The sequence below is a fragment of the Marmota marmota genome, unplaced genomic scaffold (genome assembly GCF_001458135.2).
Source record: "Marmota marmota marmota unplaced genomic scaffold, marMar, whole genome shotgun sequence".
Lineage (NCBI taxonomy): Eukaryota > Metazoa > Chordata > Mammalia > Rodentia > Sciuridae > Marmota > Marmota marmota.
The window spans coordinates 4,208,673-4,227,486 of NW_025999962.1; the positions used below are offsets into that span (position 1 = coordinate 4,208,673).

The 18,814-nt window shown below is 64.2% G+C and overlaps 2 protein-coding genes across 2 annotated transcripts in view; one reads left to right on the top strand and one right to left on the bottom strand.

Moving 5' to 3' along the window:
• Window positions 1–6: 6 nt before the first annotated feature.
• LOC125616804 (basic salivary proline-rich protein 2-like) lies at window positions 7–4,567 on the bottom strand. Its single transcript, XM_048803014.1, has 3 exons — window positions 1,580–4,567; window positions 943–968; window positions 7–813 (listed from the first exon to the last, which is right to left on the bottom strand). Exons 1-3 carry the CDS (start codon window positions 1,680–1,682, stop codon window positions 205–207), a joined length of 738 nt encoding a protein of 245 aa, XP_048658971.1. The 5' UTR covers window positions 1,683–4,567; the 3' UTR covers window positions 7–204.
• Window positions 2,310–18,814, top strand: part of Sult4a1 (sulfotransferase family 4A member 1) — a 21,631-nt gene continuing 5,126 nt past the window's right edge. The window contains exons 1-6 of the mRNA XM_048802977.1: window positions 2,310–2,358; window positions 3,151–3,429; window positions 8,479–8,633; window positions 10,314–10,394; window positions 10,847–10,973; window positions 14,060–14,154. Coding sequence (XP_048658934.1) covers window positions 2,310–2,358; window positions 3,151–3,429; window positions 8,479–8,633; window positions 10,314–10,394; window positions 10,847–10,973; window positions 14,060–14,154 — 786 coding nt within the window. The remainder of the gene's footprint in view (window positions 2,359–3,150; window positions 3,430–8,478; window positions 8,634–10,313; window positions 10,395–10,846; window positions 10,974–14,059; window positions 14,155–18,814) is intronic.

Genomic DNA, 18,814 nt, shown 5'->3' on the forward strand with positions numbered 1-18,814 from the left:
GGCTCCTTGGCAGCCTGGGCCCTGCTGGGGGATGGGGCCAGCCGTGTCCGGAGGGTGCCCCTCGCGTCCCCGTGCTGCAGGACTGCCTGCATCGCCCACGCAGGACCCGGGGCAGTCACGTTCCCAGCGTTAACCCAGGTGGACACGAGCAGTCCTGTCGGGCGGAGATGGTCACCCCCACCTTTTCAGTCTGGGCACTAAGGCTCAGAGAGGGGAGGTGGCTTGTGCAAGGTCACACAGCTGTGCGTGGCAGACCTGGGCCGGAGAGCCAGGCTGGGGGCCTCCAGGCCTGCGGAAGAGGTGCTGGCCTAGGGCCGCTGGAGTGGGGAAGAGGGGGACCCCCGGGGTTCCCTTGCTGTTTGGGGAGACGTCTGAGTCGGGGCCACTGTGTGGTTTAGCCGGTGGCTGGCCTGGGGGTTGCCTCTGACCAGCAGCGGGGCAGGAGCTGGGCAGGAGCTGGGGGCTTGGCGTCCTGCTGTGGCGCCCCAGGCCCCACTGGGAAGGCGGGGAGGAGGCTTTTGGTGGAGGGCCCCGGGCAGTCAGGTTGCAGAATGTCCCTGTTCCCTCCGCCTGACCACAGCCTGCAGGCCCTCCTGGCCATTCTTGGGAAGAGGAAATGGACAGAGATGGACACGGGCAGCTTGCTGTGGCCAGGGACAGGCCTCCACCACCCACCCAGCGCTTCCACTCCAACCTTGGGTCCCCGTGGGCGGAGGGTTTGGCCCTTGGGAGCAGGTGTGTAGGGCGCGGGTTCTGTAAGGCCCCTGGCCGGGTGGGCTGGCCCTGGGGGTGAGCTGGGCTGTAGCTGAGCTCCTGCGAGGAAGATTCAGAACAGTCTCTTGTTGGCTTGGGACAGGATGGCCTGGGCCGGAGTCGCGGGGTCCTTGGCATCGGGAGTCCTAGGATTCTGGGTTGCTGGTGGGGACCGTGGTCCTGCCTTACCTGTTCCGTGGGGGGAGGAGGGGAGGCTGCGGAGCAGCCCCGGGGGCAGGTCAGGCCCTGTGACTGGGTGTCTGTGCCCCGCTGAGCTCTGCACTCCAGGGACCCTGCGCTGGGGCCTGGTGGGTGCTGCTGGGGAGCTTCCTGGGTTCCTTGAGGAGTCACACAGAAGCACATCGGAGACTCCAGCGAGGGGGGAGCCCCAGCTTCTCTGTCCCCGGGTGAGGCCTGTAGGCCCTGCGTGAGGTCCCTTCACGCTGCACCAGAGAGCCCCGTCTTGAGTGGGCAGCGGCTGTCTGCAGCCCCGGGCCTCCCCCTTCCCGGCTCGCGGCTCCCGGCTCGCGGCTCCCTGCACCTTTCCCTGTGGTCAGCCAGGGGTGACACCGGCCACCAGGCAGCTCAGCCCTGTCGCTTCAGAGCCCTGGTGCCATCGTCTCAGGGGTCCGTCCCAAGAATGGGAGTGGCCTGGTGAGGCCCCATTTCACAGGTGGAATTGGAGGCTGCGGGGGTGAGTGACGCTCGGAGCCCAGCTCACGGGCCTGGGACCCTCCTGGGAGGAAGAGTCGCATGCGCAGGACTGTGCTGGCTGCTGCTCCCTGACCTGTCCCCACTCCGTCCCACCTGGCTCCTTTCCACCCACCTCTTGTCGCCGGTGGCATCAGGGTAAAGGTCTCAGGAGAGGGGGTCACGCCAGCTTCGAGTCCAGTGAAGGTGTCATACTCCCCGTCCTGCTGTGTGTGCATAGAGCTGGTGACGTGCAGTGAGCAAGCATGGTGTGCACCGGGCAGAGGACCTTGGACGCCCTCCCCTGTGGCCAGTGGAGCAGCAGGGCAGCTTGGGGCCAGGTCGGGGTGCTAGCGAGGAGCCGGAGCTTTTAGTGGCTCTCACTCAAGGTCACCCTTCACCTGTGCAGGTGCAGAGGCGGTGCCAGCTCGGGGTCCTCAGGCGGTCGTCCTCAGCACGCGCTGGCTCTTACCGCGGGGTCCTAGACCCCGTGGGAAGGGTCAGGTCTGAGTGCCGGGTGTGGCCAGGGCCAGTCTGCCGGGGTCCTCTACCTTGATTTTAGAACCTCCGTGGAGGCTGGCTCAGTCACACAGCCGCCAAGGGACAGAGGCAAGCTCTGTCCAGGTCTCCTGGTCCGTGGCAGCTTCTCCCCTGCCCAGGGTCAGTGCCTTTGGACAGTCGTGGAGGCCCTAGGGCACTGGCCCTGGGGGGTGGCCTTCTCTCAAGTGTGATTGACCCTGGGGGTCTCGGGGCATTGAGGCGTTGGAGGTTTTCGTCAGTGCTGAGCCCTCTCAGGTGGACTTCGGTGCCTGTTCGTAGGTCCTTGCCACGTCCTCCCCTCCCCTGCCCTCTTCCCCCTCCTGACCATGGGGCGCCGATCCTGCATTGAGAGCCTGCTTTGCCCGCGCAATCCTGGTAAGCGCTGCTGCTTACCCGTGGGTGGCCCTGAGCCAGTGCCAGGACCTTGCGCTGTGGCGTACCAGGGGGAGCCTCTGCCTCCTGACCCCTGGTGGCCACTGGGGCAGGCCTGCGGGGGTGGAGGTTCCGAGTGGTCACTCACCCCCGCAGCCGTCAGTGGCCGCTTGCTGTCCTCTGTGCCCACCATGCCAGATGCACTGGTGGCCACCCTTGGCACACACTGCTGGGGGAGATGGGACCCAGTTGGTGCTTGGATTGGGGCAAGTAGCCGGGACCAGCTGCTCCTTCCCAGGGGGTGGGCACCCTGGGTTTCCAGCGCCCGAGTCTAGGAGACCATAGCTCCCAGGTGGTCAGGGCCCAGGTCCTGCAGAGTCCTTTCCTGGGCCCCAGCCCCCTGGGGGATCAGTGGCATTCTCAAGAGGGGCTTCTGTGGAGAAGGCTGTGGTCACCAGGTGCTGGCCTCTGCCTCCTGTCCAGGGCCTTCCCCTCGGTGACAGCACTAGCAAGAGTATGTTTCTGACTGGGCAGCTCAGGTGACAGGTGGGGACGGTTGGCCACCCCAGTGCTGCTAGCCACAGGTGGCTGTTTGATTCACAATCAGACTGAACTGACCCCTTCAGGTGGCCCTGTGGCTGGCGCCTCCCACCTTGGGCAGCCGCGAGGATGACGTCCAGGTGAAGCTGACCTAGCCTGGCAGCCCAGAGCCTCTGGGGAGGTCACCACCTGTCCATGGCCCAGGGTTGCCGCGGAGTTGGTCCGCTCGTGTCTGGGAGTCCCTTGTCATCACAGGCTGCGGCTGTGGCCGTCACTGCCGTCGTCTCGCCAGCAGGTTGCTCTGGGGCTTCCTGGTCCTCGTGGGGGTGCGTCCAGAGTCACAGAATGAGCTCCTGGCTCAGCCAGGCGGCCAGCTCGCTGGCGTCACCTCCCCTGGTCCTGGAGGGCTGTTCTCCAGTGACAGGAGAGGAGCACTGCTGCTGGCCGCGCGGCCTGGCGGAGTCCTGGCCTTGCCTGGCCGCTGTGTGGCCGTGGTGGGCCCCGGGCCTTCTCTGGGCCTGTTGCCCCTGCGGAGTGGGGGTCTGCAGTCCACGGGGTCACTGAGTCTCCACCTTCCAGACACTGGGTGAGGAGCCGGGGGGCCCTTGCTTGGCCCAGGCTGGACAGCTGCTGGGGAGGCTCACAAGGAGGCTGGGTGGGCGGGGCTGCTCAGGCCCGGCCCACTCCCCACCTGCACTGTCCCCAGCGCAGATGCACCCCGTGACTGGTTCCTCTTCCCTGATGTAAAAGTGAAGCCCGGGTGAGGGCCACGGGCCAGCTGGCGTGGGCAGCTGAGTGGCATGGAGAGGCACAGGCCGAGGCGGAGGCGTGGGCTGGCTCTCCCTGGAGGAGTCGCTTCACACCTCCATGGATGAGGAAGCCCAGCAGATGCTGAGGGACTCCCCTGGCCGCCAGTAGGTCTCAGGTGCAGGCTCCGTCTGAGGTCCTGGTCAGGCCTTTCAGCGTGGCACCAGGTAGCAGAGTGTGCTGTGGCGAGGAGCCTGCTGCCGAGGGAGATGCAGGGCCTCCAGTGTGAGCCAGGGTGACTGCCGCTGCTCCTGCCCTCTCCCCTGCCCTCCCAGTGTACCTTCGCCATCCCAGCTTCACACAGTTGGAAGCCTGCGCTGGGGGGGGAGCAGTGACCAGATCTCTGGGCCCCTGGAGGTTTCTCCCCATTGCTGGATGGGCTGCGAAGTCAAAGTCCGGAGAGCTCACGGGTTCCAGAGGGAAGGGGTAGGGCCTCGGGCAGCATCCTGTGGCCCTGTTGTCTCTGGGAGAGACCCCAGGCCCCTGTCTGCGCTCCAGGGCCTGGTGCTGGCTCCCCACCCGTCATTCCTCCCAGACAGTGGCCGCTCCTCGCCCTCCCTTCCTGGCCTCCCTTCCTGGCCTCCCTTCCTGGGCTCCCTTCCTGGCCTCCCTTCCTGGGCTCCCCAGTCTTTTCTCAGGGAGCGCGGATCTGGGGGCCGCAGCTCTGCCACCCTGGCCGTCCCTCCCCTGCAGCTCCTCAGCGCCCTCCTCCTGGACCCCTGGTTCCTCTCTAGCCCGTGGCCAGCACAATCTCCGGGAAACATCTCCTTGCCTGGCCTCTCCCTGGCCCTGTGCTGCCTTGGCATGGTCTTTGGCCAGCCCCCCTGATCTGGCCCCCTCCATGCTCGCCAGCCCCTGGTCCAACAGCGCGGTGTCTCTGGTCTCTGGTCTCTGGACTCCTACCCCCTCCCTTCTCCTCCCTGTCTCCTCCGTCACCTGCAGAGGACCTGTCTTCAGAGCTTTCTGCTCGCAGCTCAGTGCTGCCCAGACGCCCCTTGCCCTGGCGCTCGGGCGCTCGGGCCCTGGGGCTGCTGGGGCTGTGGTGCCTCCGTCCTCCCTGGTGGCAGACGTTTCCTGTGGACCTCTGGTTTTCATGCTTTGAATGCGATTTTTGTTGGCTTTATTTTGATTTTGATCAGCTATCTTGCTTGTGGTTCTCTGAATGTTTTATATCCATGGAGGCTTCTTGTTGTTTTGGAAAGATTCTTATCTTCTCGAATACTTCTCTACCCCCTCCTCCTTTTTGGGAGTTCCAGCCTGGTGCACCCCAGGCTGTTTGAGGCTGCTGCTGCCCCTCCCCTCCCCTCCCGCCTGCTCCGCCTCCCCGGGAGGCTCCGCCCTTCCCCGTCCTGCTGCCCTGCTGAGTAGAGCTGGCTTCTGTGGCCTGCCTGGCCCCTCGTGGCTCACGGGGAGCAGGTGTGTTCGGCTTTCTGCACCCTGGATCAAGTGTCCCTAGTGGTCCCTCCTGGTGTCCTGACTGCCAGACAAGGTGCTGGCTCTGAAGCCTCCCCTTGAGGGCCGGAAGGCCTGGCGTCCTGCTCTGGCCCTGGGTGCTAGCGCTGCCTGGGGGCCAGCTGCTGTAGGTCAGCAGCCCTCACCTGTGGGGCGCCGCCCCCCCAGCAGCAGGACTCGGGCATCATTAGTGTGTCCCGGGGGCCCCTGGAGGTTGCTGGGATGGCTGTCGGCCCCTCGGGAGGCACGGGCCGGGGTGGGCCTGTGAGCCGGCTCTGGTGGGCAGTCGGGTCACTGGGCTGCCTGCTCCTCCACTCCCCGTCCTCCTCTGTGTGGCGGACTCTGCAGAGCTGGGGACGGTGGGCAGTGTGCCTCCTCCTCCTCCAGGAGCGGGGTTGTCCCCTGAGGGAGGGAGAGCAGGGTGGGCAGTGTCTGCAGGGACCTCCATACGCCCCTCGGGCTGCTGCCGACTTGGAGCACCTGGCAAACGGGGGCCTCCAGGTCCCCACGGGGGTGTGGCCTCACCTCTGACCAGTTGCCTGGCAGCCTCCCCGATGGACCTACAGCACCTGCACCTGAGCCGGAGGGGAGCCGGAGGGACGAGGTTTGGGGAGCACATGAGGTGCCACGTGTCCAGGACTTGGTGGCAGAGCGCCTAAATGGCTGCCAGGAGGAGGGCGACCGGCAGGGACCAGTTCTGACCGCAGAGCTCTGGGAGTCAGGTGGGGTGGTGGCCATGAAGGGGTGACTGCCGGGGCGGGCGGGAGGTTCCTCCTCTGGGGACCAGGTGCAGAGGTGTGGGCATGGGGACCTGGAGCGCAGGTGAGGGCGGGATGCGGGCGTCTTGTGGCCACCCCCCCTACACTGGGCCCCAGGGGAGTGCGTGGCTTCTGTCACTGACTAGTGGTGGCCCTGCCTGTCACTTCCCCTCCCCCCCCACAGGTCACGTTGCCCGGGCCTCAGGCTGGCGTCCTGCTCACATGCCCAGCTCCCTTGCGGCTCCCCTCCTGTGCGTTGGTTTGGCCTCTGCCCACCTGTCCTGGTCCTGAAGCTGCCTGTGCCTCCCCAGGACTGTCCGGTGGATTGAGTTCTCCTCCTGGAGAGTCCCCTGTCAGACCCTGTGAGACCAGGAGGACAGGAAGTGCTGGGCTCTGGGGCAGGGCAGGTCCCTGGCTGGACTGGGGAAGCCTTCTTGAGGACGGGGACCCAGGGGTCAAGTCCCCGTTGGCCAGGCAGAGGGCAGCCTGCTGAAGGCTTGGGCCGCTGCGCTGGAGGAGGTGGAGGCCTGCTGGAGTCAGAGGCGGGGAAGAGGCAGCAGAGGCCGCCCTGGGTGCAGGTGGCCTCCCAGGCCCTGAGGGACTGTGCTTAGGGATGGGCAGCTTGTGCAGCCCCCACGGCTGCGGCTGGGTGAGGGACTGAGCGGTGAGAGCAGTCGGGGACTGCGGCGTGGCCCTGGGCAGGCCCCGCAGGGCTCGGCCGGGCTCTGGAGTCTGCACCTGGCCCCGGGTGCAGGTGCATAGGCACACACCTGGGGTGGGCAGGTGTTCAGTCGGTGGACACCCCTGGCTCCAGTCCTCCTTTTCTCTGATCATTTTGTCAGGTCAGCTGGCTTTGTGCCCTCAGGAGGCAGGGCCTGTACCCTGCACTTGACCTGGGTCCCGAGGCCCCTGCCTTTGTGGGGCGGGCCGCGGAACAGGAGGAATTTGCAGCCGTCCTGGGCTGCTGACACAGTGGGGATGTTGTGACGGGGTGCAGGATGGGTCAGGGAGCCCTTGCTGGGAGGTGACATTTCAGTAGACATGTAGAGGGGGCAGAGGTGCTGACTGGGCTCGGGCAGGTACCACCAAATGCAGACAGCCCCACGGGAGGACGGGGCTTGGGCAGAGACAGGCTTGCAGCTCGGGACCTTGCCTTGGCTCCGGGAGTATGCAGTCTCCAGGGCTCACGGCCTGGCAGGCACCCTCACTTCTCCGGGTCTGTTGCTGTGCTGAAGGCAGGCGTGAAGGAGGGCGCACTGGCAGCAGCATGGAGCCACGTGGCTCATGCAGGAAGCAGTTCACATGGGAGAGGAGGGGTCAACTCAGCCCCAGTAGACTTGGCTGAGGTCAGAGGCAGGTGGGTAGCAGCACTGCCAGTGTTGCCACCAGGTGGCCATTTGCTGAGGTGGGCAGTGTGGGCTGTGGCCAGGCCTCTGCTATGGCCAGGCACCTGGTGCTGCTCTGGGAAGCAGGGTCCACCTGAGACTGGGCTGCAGGAGTGGGGTGGGGTGAGGCCATCTTGGAGGGTGCTGAGGGCCGCGGTCTGGGCCAGAAGTGGGGAGGCACAAGGGACAGCACTGGGACCCCCAGAGTGAAGGGACCGAGTGCTAAGCTGGCCCCATCTGTTCTGCGGGTCCTGGGGGTGGTGGCGGTGGGTGGCCTGGCCCACGGGACCAGGGTGCCAGGAGCGAGGACGCAGGCTGAAGAAAATATGCGGCCCCCTCCCTGGCAGTGCTCTGGACCCTCTGCTGGCTCCTGGGTGTGTCCCCCCGTCCCTGGAGGCCAGAGCAGGACTGTGCCCAGAGTAGGGGCTCATGCACCGCGTGGGCAGGCTGGCCTCCACCTCTTCCTGCTCTACCCATCCCTGAGCTGCTCTGTGGCCTGTGGGCGTAGCTGGTACAGAAGTGGGTTCCATGGGGACCTGCTGTCCCGGGCTCCACGGGGGGGCGCGAGCCTGCGTGGCCTGTAGGTGCGGCTGTGTGTGGGGGGTCCCTCCGCCGCACTCCCAGAGGTGCCTGAGGCAGGAGCAGGAAGCAGCCAGAGGCCAGGGCCCCAGGGTGGGGAGCTTGGGGGCCCGTCAGGGTGGAGGAGCCAGGGCCCCTGGGGACCTTGGCAAAGGAGGTGCCTGGGCCTGGGTTGTGAACACCGGGAAGCCGTAGGGCTTCGAGGTTGGGGACGCTGAACCTGAGATGTGCTGTTCATCCCAGAGGGAAGGCCCCCAGATCCAGCAGCGGACTGTCCATGCTGGCTCGCTACTTTGTGAGGCGAGTCCGTCAGCAGTCTGTAGCCCATGGGCGCGGGATCACGGTGGACACCCGGCGGGTGTGAAGACCTGGCTGCCAGTTCTCCCTGACCCTGGGCCCTCCTGCATCAGCTGAGAAAGTCAGCCCTGCAGGCTCCGGACCCAGAAGCAGGAGCATCCCTCCCCTCTGAACTCCAAGGGAGCGGCGACACCCAGGTCACCCGCCGCAGTGGGGCTCAGGCTGGAGTGCTGTGTCCGCAGACTCAACCTGCTCCCTGGGCCGAGGTGCTGCCCGCCTGCAGGGCTGGCCCGGACTTGCCTGAGTGCCCCTCTGGCCTCTGTCCCCAGGCACAAGCCTGCTGCAGGAGGTTGTCTACCTGGTGAGCCAAGGGGCCGACCCCGATGAGATCGGCCTGATGAACATCGACGAGCAGCTCCCGGTCCTGGAGTACCCCCAGCCAGGCCTGGACATCATCAAGGTACTGCCTGCGCTGGCGGCCCCAGCCCCTCGCGACCATGTCCAGTGCTTTGCAGTCACACCTGCTTAGTGGCAGTGGATGCTGAGGGGGTTCAGAGGGCTCTGGATGCAGGAGAGGAGAGAGCCCAGGTGGCCCCAGATGGCCAGGAGAGAAACCCATAGGTCTGAGCCCATTACTGTGACCCTGCACCTGAGCAGGGTGTGGGTCCCCTGAGGTCAGGGAGTGTGCGAGAGAGAGGGAAGCAGATGCCGAGGGGCGGCAGGGAGGGTGTGGATATGGGGCCACCAGTGGAAAGCAGGCTCTGGCCTCTCCCCGACTCCCCCAGCTGTTGAGGGAGCCAGGAGGATGGGTTTGCATCAAATGTTTGGTTTTGAAAATGGAATAAGCCAGCGTGGTGGCAACACAAGCCTGGAGTCCCAGTGACTTGGGAGGCTGAGGCACGAGGAGGCCAGCCTCAGCAGCTTGGTGAGACCCTGTCTCAAAATAAAAAACAAGAAATAAAGGACTGCGTATGAAATTGGTGTAGTCGGCCCCTGGGTTCAACCCCCAGTGCTCCTGGGGGGGAACCTGATGTGTATGTACGACTGTGTACACGTCTGTAGTGTGTTTGTGTATTTGTCCTCCCACGGGTCTGGGTCTTCCTCTCGCCACCTCTCAGCCACCTTTGAATTCCGGCGCCATCCCCTGAGCACTGCAGCTGCAGCTTTGGTCTCGCCTGCCCGCCCCCTGCCAGGTGGACTTTCTGCCCCCTGCCAGGTGGACTTTCTGCCCCCTGCCAGGTGGACTTTCTGGAACACAGATCTCAGAGAAACCCCACTGCACGCAGATCCCTCTGTGCCCTGCGGTGTGGGCCTGGGTGCGTGGGCTTCTCCTTGACTTGTCCAGGAGGCGCGCAGTGCGACTGTGCTGGGAGGCGGCTGTGCTGGGAGCCGGCCCTGCCCGGCACTGGGCTGCGGCTGGGAGCTGGCCAGATCAGCTCACAGCCTCATGTAGGAAGAGACAGGAAGCCTTAGTAGTTACCATGGTCATCAGCACTAGAGGACAGTGGGTCAGGAAGGGACAGGCTTGGCGTCTCCTTGGGGGCTGCTTAGAATGGTCCAGAAAGAGAGGAGCAGAGGGACCAGGGGCACAGAGACCCCATGGCCCCAGGAGCCTGGCTCCTGAGCAGGGAGCGGCTGGGGGGCTGTGGGCGCCAGATCCCAGGTCTATGAGCCCCTAGGGGGCTGGTCTTGTTCCTGGGGTGACAGGGAAGGGGTCCCTGCATGGGCACGGGAGCTGGAGATGCTTCCAGGGTTGACCCGCCCACTGTGTGGAGAAGGGCTGGGGGCAGGTGGCCGCGCGGGGCTGTTGGCTGGAGGCTCGGGTCTCGGGAGCTGCTGCCTGAGCTGGCGCCGGCCCTGCTGGCCTGTCCTAGGCCCCTCCGGGCTGGGTGGGCCGCTCCTGGGTCTCTGCGTGACCTCTGTGGCTGTGAGAAGTCATCTCATCAGGCTGAGGGCGGGGGCCCTCATCTCTGCCCGCAGGGTCCAGCCTGATGGGGGCCATGTCTGGGAGAGAAGTTGGCCAGGTGATGTGGTGGGTCCTGCTCTGTTGGAGACCCCTTCCTCCTGGTCCCCTTGGAAGGGCCCTTAAAAAAGACAAACGATGGCTGTGCCTCCCCCAGAACTTCTCCTCTGCCCGCAGGAACTGACGTCTCCCCGCCTCATCAAGAGCCACCTCCCCTACCGCTTCCTGCCCTCCGACCTCCACAACGGTGACTCCAAGGTAACCCGCCATACCCTCCTTGTGGGTCATGCCATAGCCGCGCCACCCACTGGCCTGGGCTCCCCTCGGAACCTCAGCCACCTGCATCCGGGGACACAGCCCTTCACCCGTGTTTTAGCTGGCTCTGCCTTTACGGCGGAGCAGTGCGTGTCCCCTGGCGGCTGCCGCCCTGTGCCCTTCTCTGCCTCCAGCCTCCCTAGTGTGCTGCGTTCCGAGGCCCGAAGTTCTTGTCGCCAGCCTCACATTGTAACTTTCCTGATCTCTGTTTTAAAGTGGTGTGGAGGACAAAAGGGCAGCCAGTGCTCGGTACTTACCCGGCAAGCACTTCGCGGGCAGGAGCCCATCTCTGGGCAGAGTCCCCGCCCACCCTGGCCTGCGGAGTGGTGTCGGTTCAGAACTTTGTGCAGTCGGCCTGGGAGGGGCCTCTGCTCACCGTGTTCCTCTGCCCACAGGTCATCTACATGGCTCGGAACCCCAAGGACCTGGTGGTGTCCTACTACCAGTTCCACCGCTCGCTGCGGACCATGAGCTACCGGGGCACTTTCCAGGAGTTCTGCCGGAGGTTCATGAACGACAAGCGTACGTGTCCCCTTCGGGGTGCAGTGCCCGGGATCGGTCACCCCGGAGGGTGCCAGTGCTCACAGCTCCCTGGGAACCTTAGGTGGCCTGTCTCCCGATGGTGGTGGAGCTGCCGGGTGGGCCGCTGGCCGCGTGCTGAGATGCCGGGGCTGGGACGTGGCAGTGGGTCCTGGGACTCTAGAACCCTGCTCCCTACCACCCTGTTGGCGCTTCCGGGAGCCCCAGTTCAAAATCCCTTCTTCCTGCGTGGGAACCAGACGGGTGGGAACAGAAATAGCAAACCCAGAGGCTACAGTGTCACTGCCGCTGGCCATGGGCCCTGGAGAAGGCTGCAGCTAGATGTGACCTTCATGTGGCCTTCGGCTGGACCTCAGGGACAGGCAGGTGATGGGGTAGGCCCCGTGGTGGGACAGTGCCCTGTGTGGAAAGCTGGTGTCCCCAGGGAGCAGGTGTGCAGGGCTAGGGGAGTGGGGCTGTGACCCCACCACGGCTTAGGACAGGGAGAAGCAGCCCTGTCTTCACGGTTTTCCTCTGCCCTCCCTGACCTCGCTTCTCTTTGCTGTCGGGCCACCTGTCCCCTTGGGTGGTAGCAGCAGCTCCTGGTACAGATGCGCTCCCTCCTGCCCAGGCCTCCACAGCACGGGCAGCTTCTTTGGGTGTTTGGGGCCAGCAGGTGGCCACCTGGGACTGTACCCAGAAGTCTGGAGCCGGGCCCGCTCCCACTGGATTCACCCACACTGGGCTGTGCTGCATCCCAGGCAGAGAGCACCCTCTCTGTTTGTTCCAGCAGAAGTACCTGGGGCCCCTTGTGGGGGTTCTGACGAGATCAGGATGAAGCCTGTGACAGAATCCAGGAACATGGAGCCCAGGGCAGCAGGCCTGGAGCGTCCCCAGGCCTGGCTGAGGGCGAGTCCCTCCGAGCCTGCTGCTCACGCATTCAGCTGCTGGAGCCTGAAAGTTCAGAGCGGTTTTGTTTCTTCCCAACGGATCTTTGCTTCAACTACACCTGTGTAGCAGGGTCCCTGCCCGACAGGGTAGGAGGTGGCAGCCCCTGCGCCCCAAGGCCACCTGAGCCTGCCATAGGGCCTCCTTTAGCTTCCCTGGGCCCAGCCTGCCCAGCATCTGAGTAGCAGCTCGCTGAGTGGCCACCCCAGCAACACGCGCTTTGGTCTCAGCACGTAGCCCTGTCCTGTAGAAGCCTGGGGACAATGCCCCAGTGACAGCCTGCCAAGTTCAGGCCACTGCTCGGCAGAGCAGGCAGAGGCTGTCCCGATGCAGACCTCCCCCATCAGGTGGCAGCCCCACGCACCCAGCTCGAGGCCACGCTGGGTGCTGCACGCCATCGAGTGACTCGGATCCCCAGCTGGTGTGCGACAAGGGCACACAGGTTTTCCCTGGGTTCTAAACAAGTTGGAAACACATGTGCGGGGCATTAAAATGACACCGGTCCCTGGTAGACAGATGGCAAAGGTCGAGCATCGTGTGAGGGTAAGACAGTCCCTGAGAAAGGCCCCACACGAGGGCTTTGTGGCCTGAGATTCCAGGGGTGAGGGTCCCGGCCGGGTGGTGTGCAATGTGGAGGGGCTCTGTTGACGGGCTCCCTGTTTCACAAGGCGGGGATCTGTGGTTGCAGTTGCTGTGACACATGTTCTGGGGGACACTCTGGACCGGGTCACTGACATTCTGGGGAACATGCTGGACAGGGACACCTGCTTGGGGACACAGGACAGGGCCACCATGACACATGCAGTGCAGAGAATGCTCTGGATGGGTCACTGTGAGGTGCAATGTGGAGACTCTGGCAGGGTCACTGAGGGGCAGTGGGGACATTCCTGGGTGGAGACAGTGGTGCATGGTGACTTCCCACCAGTCTTGGGTCTCTGCCCTGCAGAGGGAGGGGAGCTGGGAGGCCCTGTGTGGCGGAGCTCCCTCTCCGGGAGCAGCGTGGAATAGCAGGACGGGCTCTCAGCTGCCCCGTGGCTGCCGGACCCAGTCAACTGTGCTGGCTTCTCCGGGGCTTCTGTGCAGCTGCGTGTCCCCAGAGCAGATGTGGGCTCTTCAGAGTTCACACACCGTCTCTCCTGGACAGAAGAGGGTCTCCTCCATCTGTCCTTTTCACAGTCATTTGGCCATTCCTTCCACCCAGCACCTGCTCAGCCTTGACTCAGTTCCAACTAGTGGCCTAGGTTAGGTGACCAGGTTCCTGCATCCTGTCTCCTATGACAGTTGATGTCACTGCCCTTTTCCAGGACTCACCTCTTTTTCTGTAGAAGGAGCAGAGGTGGGCCCTGTGTGTCTGCCAGCGTGTGCTGGGCCCTGGGCAGCTGCCCCACCACAGGTGGCCTGGAGGCCGGGGTCCAGCTAGGAGGGATCTCTACAGACCCTCCCTCTGCAGCTGCTTCCTGCTGCTTGGTGGGGTCAGGGTTCCTGCCAAGGCTCCCAGGCTGAGCTCTGACATCAGTGCCGTTGGAAGTGCACTGCAGAAACCCCGGGAGGGACAGGTGGGGCAGCTTTCAGGGGCCGTGCACACGGGGATGTACTGTGGCTGGTGCACAGTGGTGCATCCCTCACCCCTCTGGTGCCCGGCCCTGCCCAGCCCAGAAGTGCTCGGCCCCTGGGTGGAACCACGGTGTGGGCTGGCTGGGGCTTCTGCCTCTTCAGTCCTCGAGGACCCTTCGAGGACTCCTGTGTTCCCTCAGCACTCAGCCTGCGGCATGGTCTGTGTCCTGTGTCTGAGCCCTCTCTGCTCTACCCCACCAGCGACTCTGACCAGCTCTCTTTCCTTCCCTGGCATCGTCCTCCCTCTGACATGTGCTTGGTGGGGTCGGGGTTCCTGCCGAGGCTCCCAGGCTGGAGTCTCTGTCCCAAGTCCCCACCCCCAGCCAGGTCCCCAGCCTGCAGAGGCAGCGCAGGCACAGGTGTGGCAGGAAAAGCCTGCCTAGAATATGGGGCCCAGGGGCTCCTGGTGGCTTGCCCACGGGTGACTGTCACCCCTAGAGTTTGCTCTGCCTTTGCTAGTCTGTGTGTGGTGGGGGGGGCGTGGCCTGCATCCCCTCCAGCTGAGCTCACATGTCCTGTGTCCACAGTGGGCTACGGCTCCTGGTTTGAGCACGTGCAGGAGTTCTGGGAGCACCGCATGGATGCCAATGTGCTCTTCCTCAAGTACGAAGACATGCACCGGGTGAGTGCTGGGGACACCGTGCCTTGGGGTCGCTGCCCGCAGGGGCTGTGGGGTGTGCGGAGCTGGCTCGGGCTGCCTGTGGGACAGGAGTCTGCACTGGGCTGCCCTCCAGGTCTGTCTCCCTGCGTCTGTTTCTTTCGGACCGTTGCCCTCATGCGGCTGGCTCTCCCGCGCCTGCCACGGCCAGCGTCATGTCCCTCGGCTCTGTCCCCTTGGGTGGTCGCCAGGCCCCTGCCCGCATGTCTAACTACACCGGCTCCTTGCTCTTCTTCCAGTTGTTCTGCCAGCTGCCATTCTGAGGTCTTTATGTGGCTCTACCCCCTCCAGAACGTTCTTCAGATACCCACGTGCCACGCGCTCACCTCTGACAGGCGCTGCTTTTCTGCCCCTCCCTCCCAGACCCTCCCTGGTCCACTGCAGTTTCCCCAGTGTCTGTTACAGTTGGGGTCTCGGAGGTGGGGAGGGGTTCTGTGGGTCTGTCCGTCATCTGACATGGCAGCTCTCTAAGGTATATGTGGAGCCAGCGCGTGGCCCTCCCAGGTGGACGGCTCTCATCCTTTCACCCTGGGCTCCTGGGGCGAGGGGCTATGTGAGGGTGGGTTGTGCTGTCGCGGCCTGACCTGTGTGCTCCTGACCTCTGCCCCACAGCCCAGTGTGTTCCAGTGCACGTGGCTGCCCCTGGGGCTGGCGGAGAATCTGGGCGGGGTGCGCAGGGCCAGGCGACCAGGCTGAGCAGAGGGGTGCGTTTCCTGTTGTGTTCGGAAGGGTCCCTGTGGTTAGTGGTGGGGATTGGAGCAGGAGGAGGCTGGACTAGAGAGGCCTGTGTGGAACTGGACCTGACCTGGAGTTCTGGAAGGAAACACGGAGGAGGAGGGGGGCCCTGGGTGAAGGTGAGGCGGTCACGTTTGGCTGTGTTGTGTTTGGGGGATGGTGGGACCCCAGTAGATGGCACTGCAGGTGGCTTCTTGGCTTGGGAAGAGGTTGGGCAGAGATTGAGAATTGGCGGGACCGGTCATGTGGTGTCCGTCTGCCTCCCAGAGCCCCTGCCCTCACCTGTCCCTTTCCCCAGTGACTCTGGCCTGGGCCCTATGAATTTGGGGTCAGTGGGCGTCAAGAACCAGGCTGCTGCAGAAGTGGGGTCGGTGTCTGGGTGCTGGGGTCCGCCCCTACAAAGGGCCACCAGCCTGTCCGGGGGAGGCCGCAGAGCAGGGCAACAGGCTGACAGCCCTCATTCCCTGCTGGATGACCGCACCCCAACCAGGGTTGCAGAGACCAGCAGAAGGCCCCCGCTGCAGAGTCTGAGCCAGTGGTAGGATCTAAGCCGAGTGGGACAGTTTGTGAGGCGGCAGCATGTACTGCTGTAGGGCCTACTTGTGACCCTGGTATGTGCAGAGAAGGTGTGGTCAGGAGCTGGACAGCTCTGGAAGGAGCAGCCTCGTGAAGCCAGGGGAGAGCAAGGTTAGCGGTGCAATTGGGAACCAGGAAGTGGTGTGTGCGGAGGGTGTGGCTTGGTGACTGGGGCCTGGGCCCTTGGCCGTGGTGGTGACAGGCATGGAGGAGGGCTGCTGGTGGCCTGTGTGAAGCCTGGGTCAGGGGTGTCTGCCATAAGCTGTTCTCCAGTCCACGTGTCAGGAGAGGCAGGAGGAGAGGACGGGGTGGAGAAGGACTGCGCAGGGGGACGTCCCTTGTCTGGGGCAGGACAGGCAGGAGACACCGTCACCTGGGAGAGCAGAGGAGGGACGGGGTGCAGGCGTGGGCCGCAGCCTGAGCCAAGGCCAGGCCTGATGTCGGTGCAGTGGACAGACAGGGCCAGGCTGTAGGGCCTACTCGTGACAGCAGCTGACAGGACACATAGACAGGTCTAGGGTGAGTGGCAGTAGGATGGGGCCAGGGAGGAGGGCAGGCCGCTGGGCGCCAAGAGAGGAGAGCTAAGTCTGAGGGCTGAATCAGCATGAGGGACAGTGATGAAGGCCAGGTCTGGAATCCCAGGGCCCTGGGCCAGACCACGGCCTTACCGCATACTTACGGGAAGATTCCAGGTGGATCAGGAGCTGCTTGTGAACAGAAACGCGGGAGAGCACCGTGGGCGTGGGGTGGGGAGCGCATCATGCATCGGCACCGCAGCCCCTGGGTCCTCGGCGCACGTGCCCCTGGTCACTGAGGCCCGTGGTCCAGACGGGCTTTGAGGCTCGCTTGGCTGGCAGGGAGGAGCCCGTTGTGCATCTGCTGCTGCTGGGGCTTCCCTCAGGTCCCCTCACCAAATCCAACACACCTCCCGAGTCCTGGTGAGCAGGCCGGCCGCTGGGTCTAGCTGAGCCGAGGAGTCTGAAGCGCCCTCCCTCTTGGGGTGAGGATGGGGTGGTGGTGGGCAGCGAGGACCAAGCGCCACCCCACTACTGGCCTGGACATGGGACATGGGCTGCTCAGGCCCCGGTCGTGGCCGCATCACCCCTGTGGCATGGTGTGTGGCCTCATCTCCATGCAGGGTGCTGCAGGGCCTGCCTGGCAGCCGTCAGCCACTCAGGTAATGTCCACTGTTCCGAGTGCCTTTCCTGAGGAGTAACTTGGGTACAGCAGATCTACAAATCATGGCTCACAGCTTGCCAGCTTCTGCATGTGACCTCAGTGTCACTGCCCAGGTGTTTCCAGAGGGAGCACCATCTGGCCTTCCTCACCCTGGCTTCCTGCATCTGAACCCCTGCAGTGTCCGACTCTTGGGCCCTGTGTGAGTAGCAGGTGTTCATCCTGTCACCCCCGCGGTGTCCGTGTCGGTGTGGACGCTCTGTGGTCTCCCATTCAGCCTGGCCCAGCGTTGTAGCCGCTTCCTTTCTGGGGAGGCTGACTAAGGCTGAGGTGTGGCTGCTGCTCTTCAGTGCTCTTGTCATGGGGCCTGTTCCTAGGGAGGGGTTCCTGGGGTGCTGGGCCTGTGTCTGCCAGCTGCTTCTCCCAGTGCCACCGGGGACATGCAGTGGGAGCAGCCACCACCCAGGCTGGCGAGAGAGGATTCCCTCCTGGTGCAGGGAGAGCCCCAGCCCAGCCAGCTGCACACACATCTGCAGGGTGGCTGCTGGCCGGCAGGTTCTTCCTGAAGCTTCTGCTACTCAGAGGTGAGCACTGAAAGCACCTCAGCCACAGACCACCAGGGAGAACAGTGCAAGTTCTTTTGAGCTTAAGTCTAAATGCAGACCTTTGCCCTAGGCTGCTTAAATACCCCTTTCCTGGGCATCTCAGTGCCACTCTGAGCCCATCAGAGTTGAGACCTCCTGCCTGTGCTTGACGGGCAGGGTGTTCTGGCAGAGCCAGTACCCTCGTCTGGTCTTGATGGTCCGTCTGTCAGCTTGGTTTCAGTTGCTGTCATGAAATACGTGAGGCTGGGGATTCTGTCTTAAAAAAATTTGTTTAGCTCATGGTTTATTTACTTGTTTCTGTTTACTTTTTTTGAGATCTCACTAAATTGCCAAGGCTGGCTGTGAACTCGAAGTCCTCTTGCCTCAGCTCCGAGTAGCTGGGATCATGGGTGGGCGCCACTCAGCGCCTAGCTCAGCCTAGCTCAGTTTTGGCGGTTCAAGGGCGAAGCGCCTGCATTGGCGTGGCTCTGAAGGCTTCGTGGCAGTGGTGAGAGGAAGGGCGCATGTGGGAGGACAGGAGACCCGAGAGTTAGGGCTCTGGCCTGCTCGTGGGCAATGACCCTTTTGCTAGGACTGATGGGAGTTCTGCCAGAGCTGCTTCGGTTTCTTCTGGGGAGAGCACCCTCGTGACCTGGTTACTTCCTCCTGAGCCCACCTCGTAGCCCCCAGCACTCACTGAGCCCCAAGCTCCCCACACAGGCCTGAGGATGCCCTCAGGCCACCGCAGGTGGTACTTGCAGCCACCGGTTGGCGTGTGGTGGTGCCTCTCCCAGAGCCGAGTCGTGGTCTGGGAGTCCGTGGTCACATGTCAGGGGTCCGTGCTGCTCACTTCTTACTCCAGAAGAGCGACCCCGAGCCCGAGACTGACCTGTTCTCCCGTGTGTTCAGTGGTTAGGTCGTGCCAGAGCACTCACTGTGTGCCCAGGACCCCACGTCCCCCTGCCTGCCGCCACCACCTCATGATTTTTAGGCTTTGAGTACCTGGCACTGGGACAGGTGTCCAGGGTGTCACCCCACCCCACCCATGCAGTCGGTCTGCGGGGTGTTCTCACCAGGTGTGGCCAGACACTGCGGACCGGGATCAGGTGGCAAGCTAGTGCCAGCAGTGCTGGGAGTGACCCCGACACAGGGTGCTGTGACAGGTGCCAGGCCTCTTCCTGCAGCCCACGGTGGCGGGTGCTCCCATCCCTGGTCTCAGGTGGGGAGTGCAGCTGGCAGGGTGAGCCATCGGGGCTGCTGCAGCGGGAGGCTGCCCGACCCCAGCGTCCCATGCTCTGCCTCGTACCAGAGCAGCCGCCGGCCTTAGCTGGATGCAGGCCAGCAGAGGTGCCCCGAGTGCACGGGTGCGGCGGCCGAGGCTCCTGCTGATGCTCCAGCAGGCGGTGCCAGGGCAGCCTCCCCAGGATCTCTTCTTCCTCCCTAGTGCTCTGCTCCTTATGGGGGGGACGGGGAGAGGGAGAGAGGGACAGTGAGAGGGAGGGAGAGGGACAGGGAGGGAGAGGGACAGTGAGGGAGGGAGGGAGAGGTGTGCA

What these genes read in the sequence shown, in the direction of transcription:
- LOC125616804 (XM_048803014.1), bottom strand. Translation starts at nt 1,682, where the DNA reads ATGCACACACAGCAGGACGGGGAGTATGACACCTTCACTGGACTCGAA. An exon ending in GATGCCACCGGCGACAAGAG is followed by an intron (nt 969 to 1,579) that starts GTGGGTGGAAAG and finishes GCTGCTCCGCAG; the next exon opens with CCTCCCCTCCTCCCCCCACG. An exon ending in CTCCTCCCCCCACGGAACAG is followed by an intron (nt 814 to 942) that starts GTAAGGCAGGAC and finishes TCTTCCTCGCAG; the next exon opens with GAGCTCAGCTACAGCCCAGC.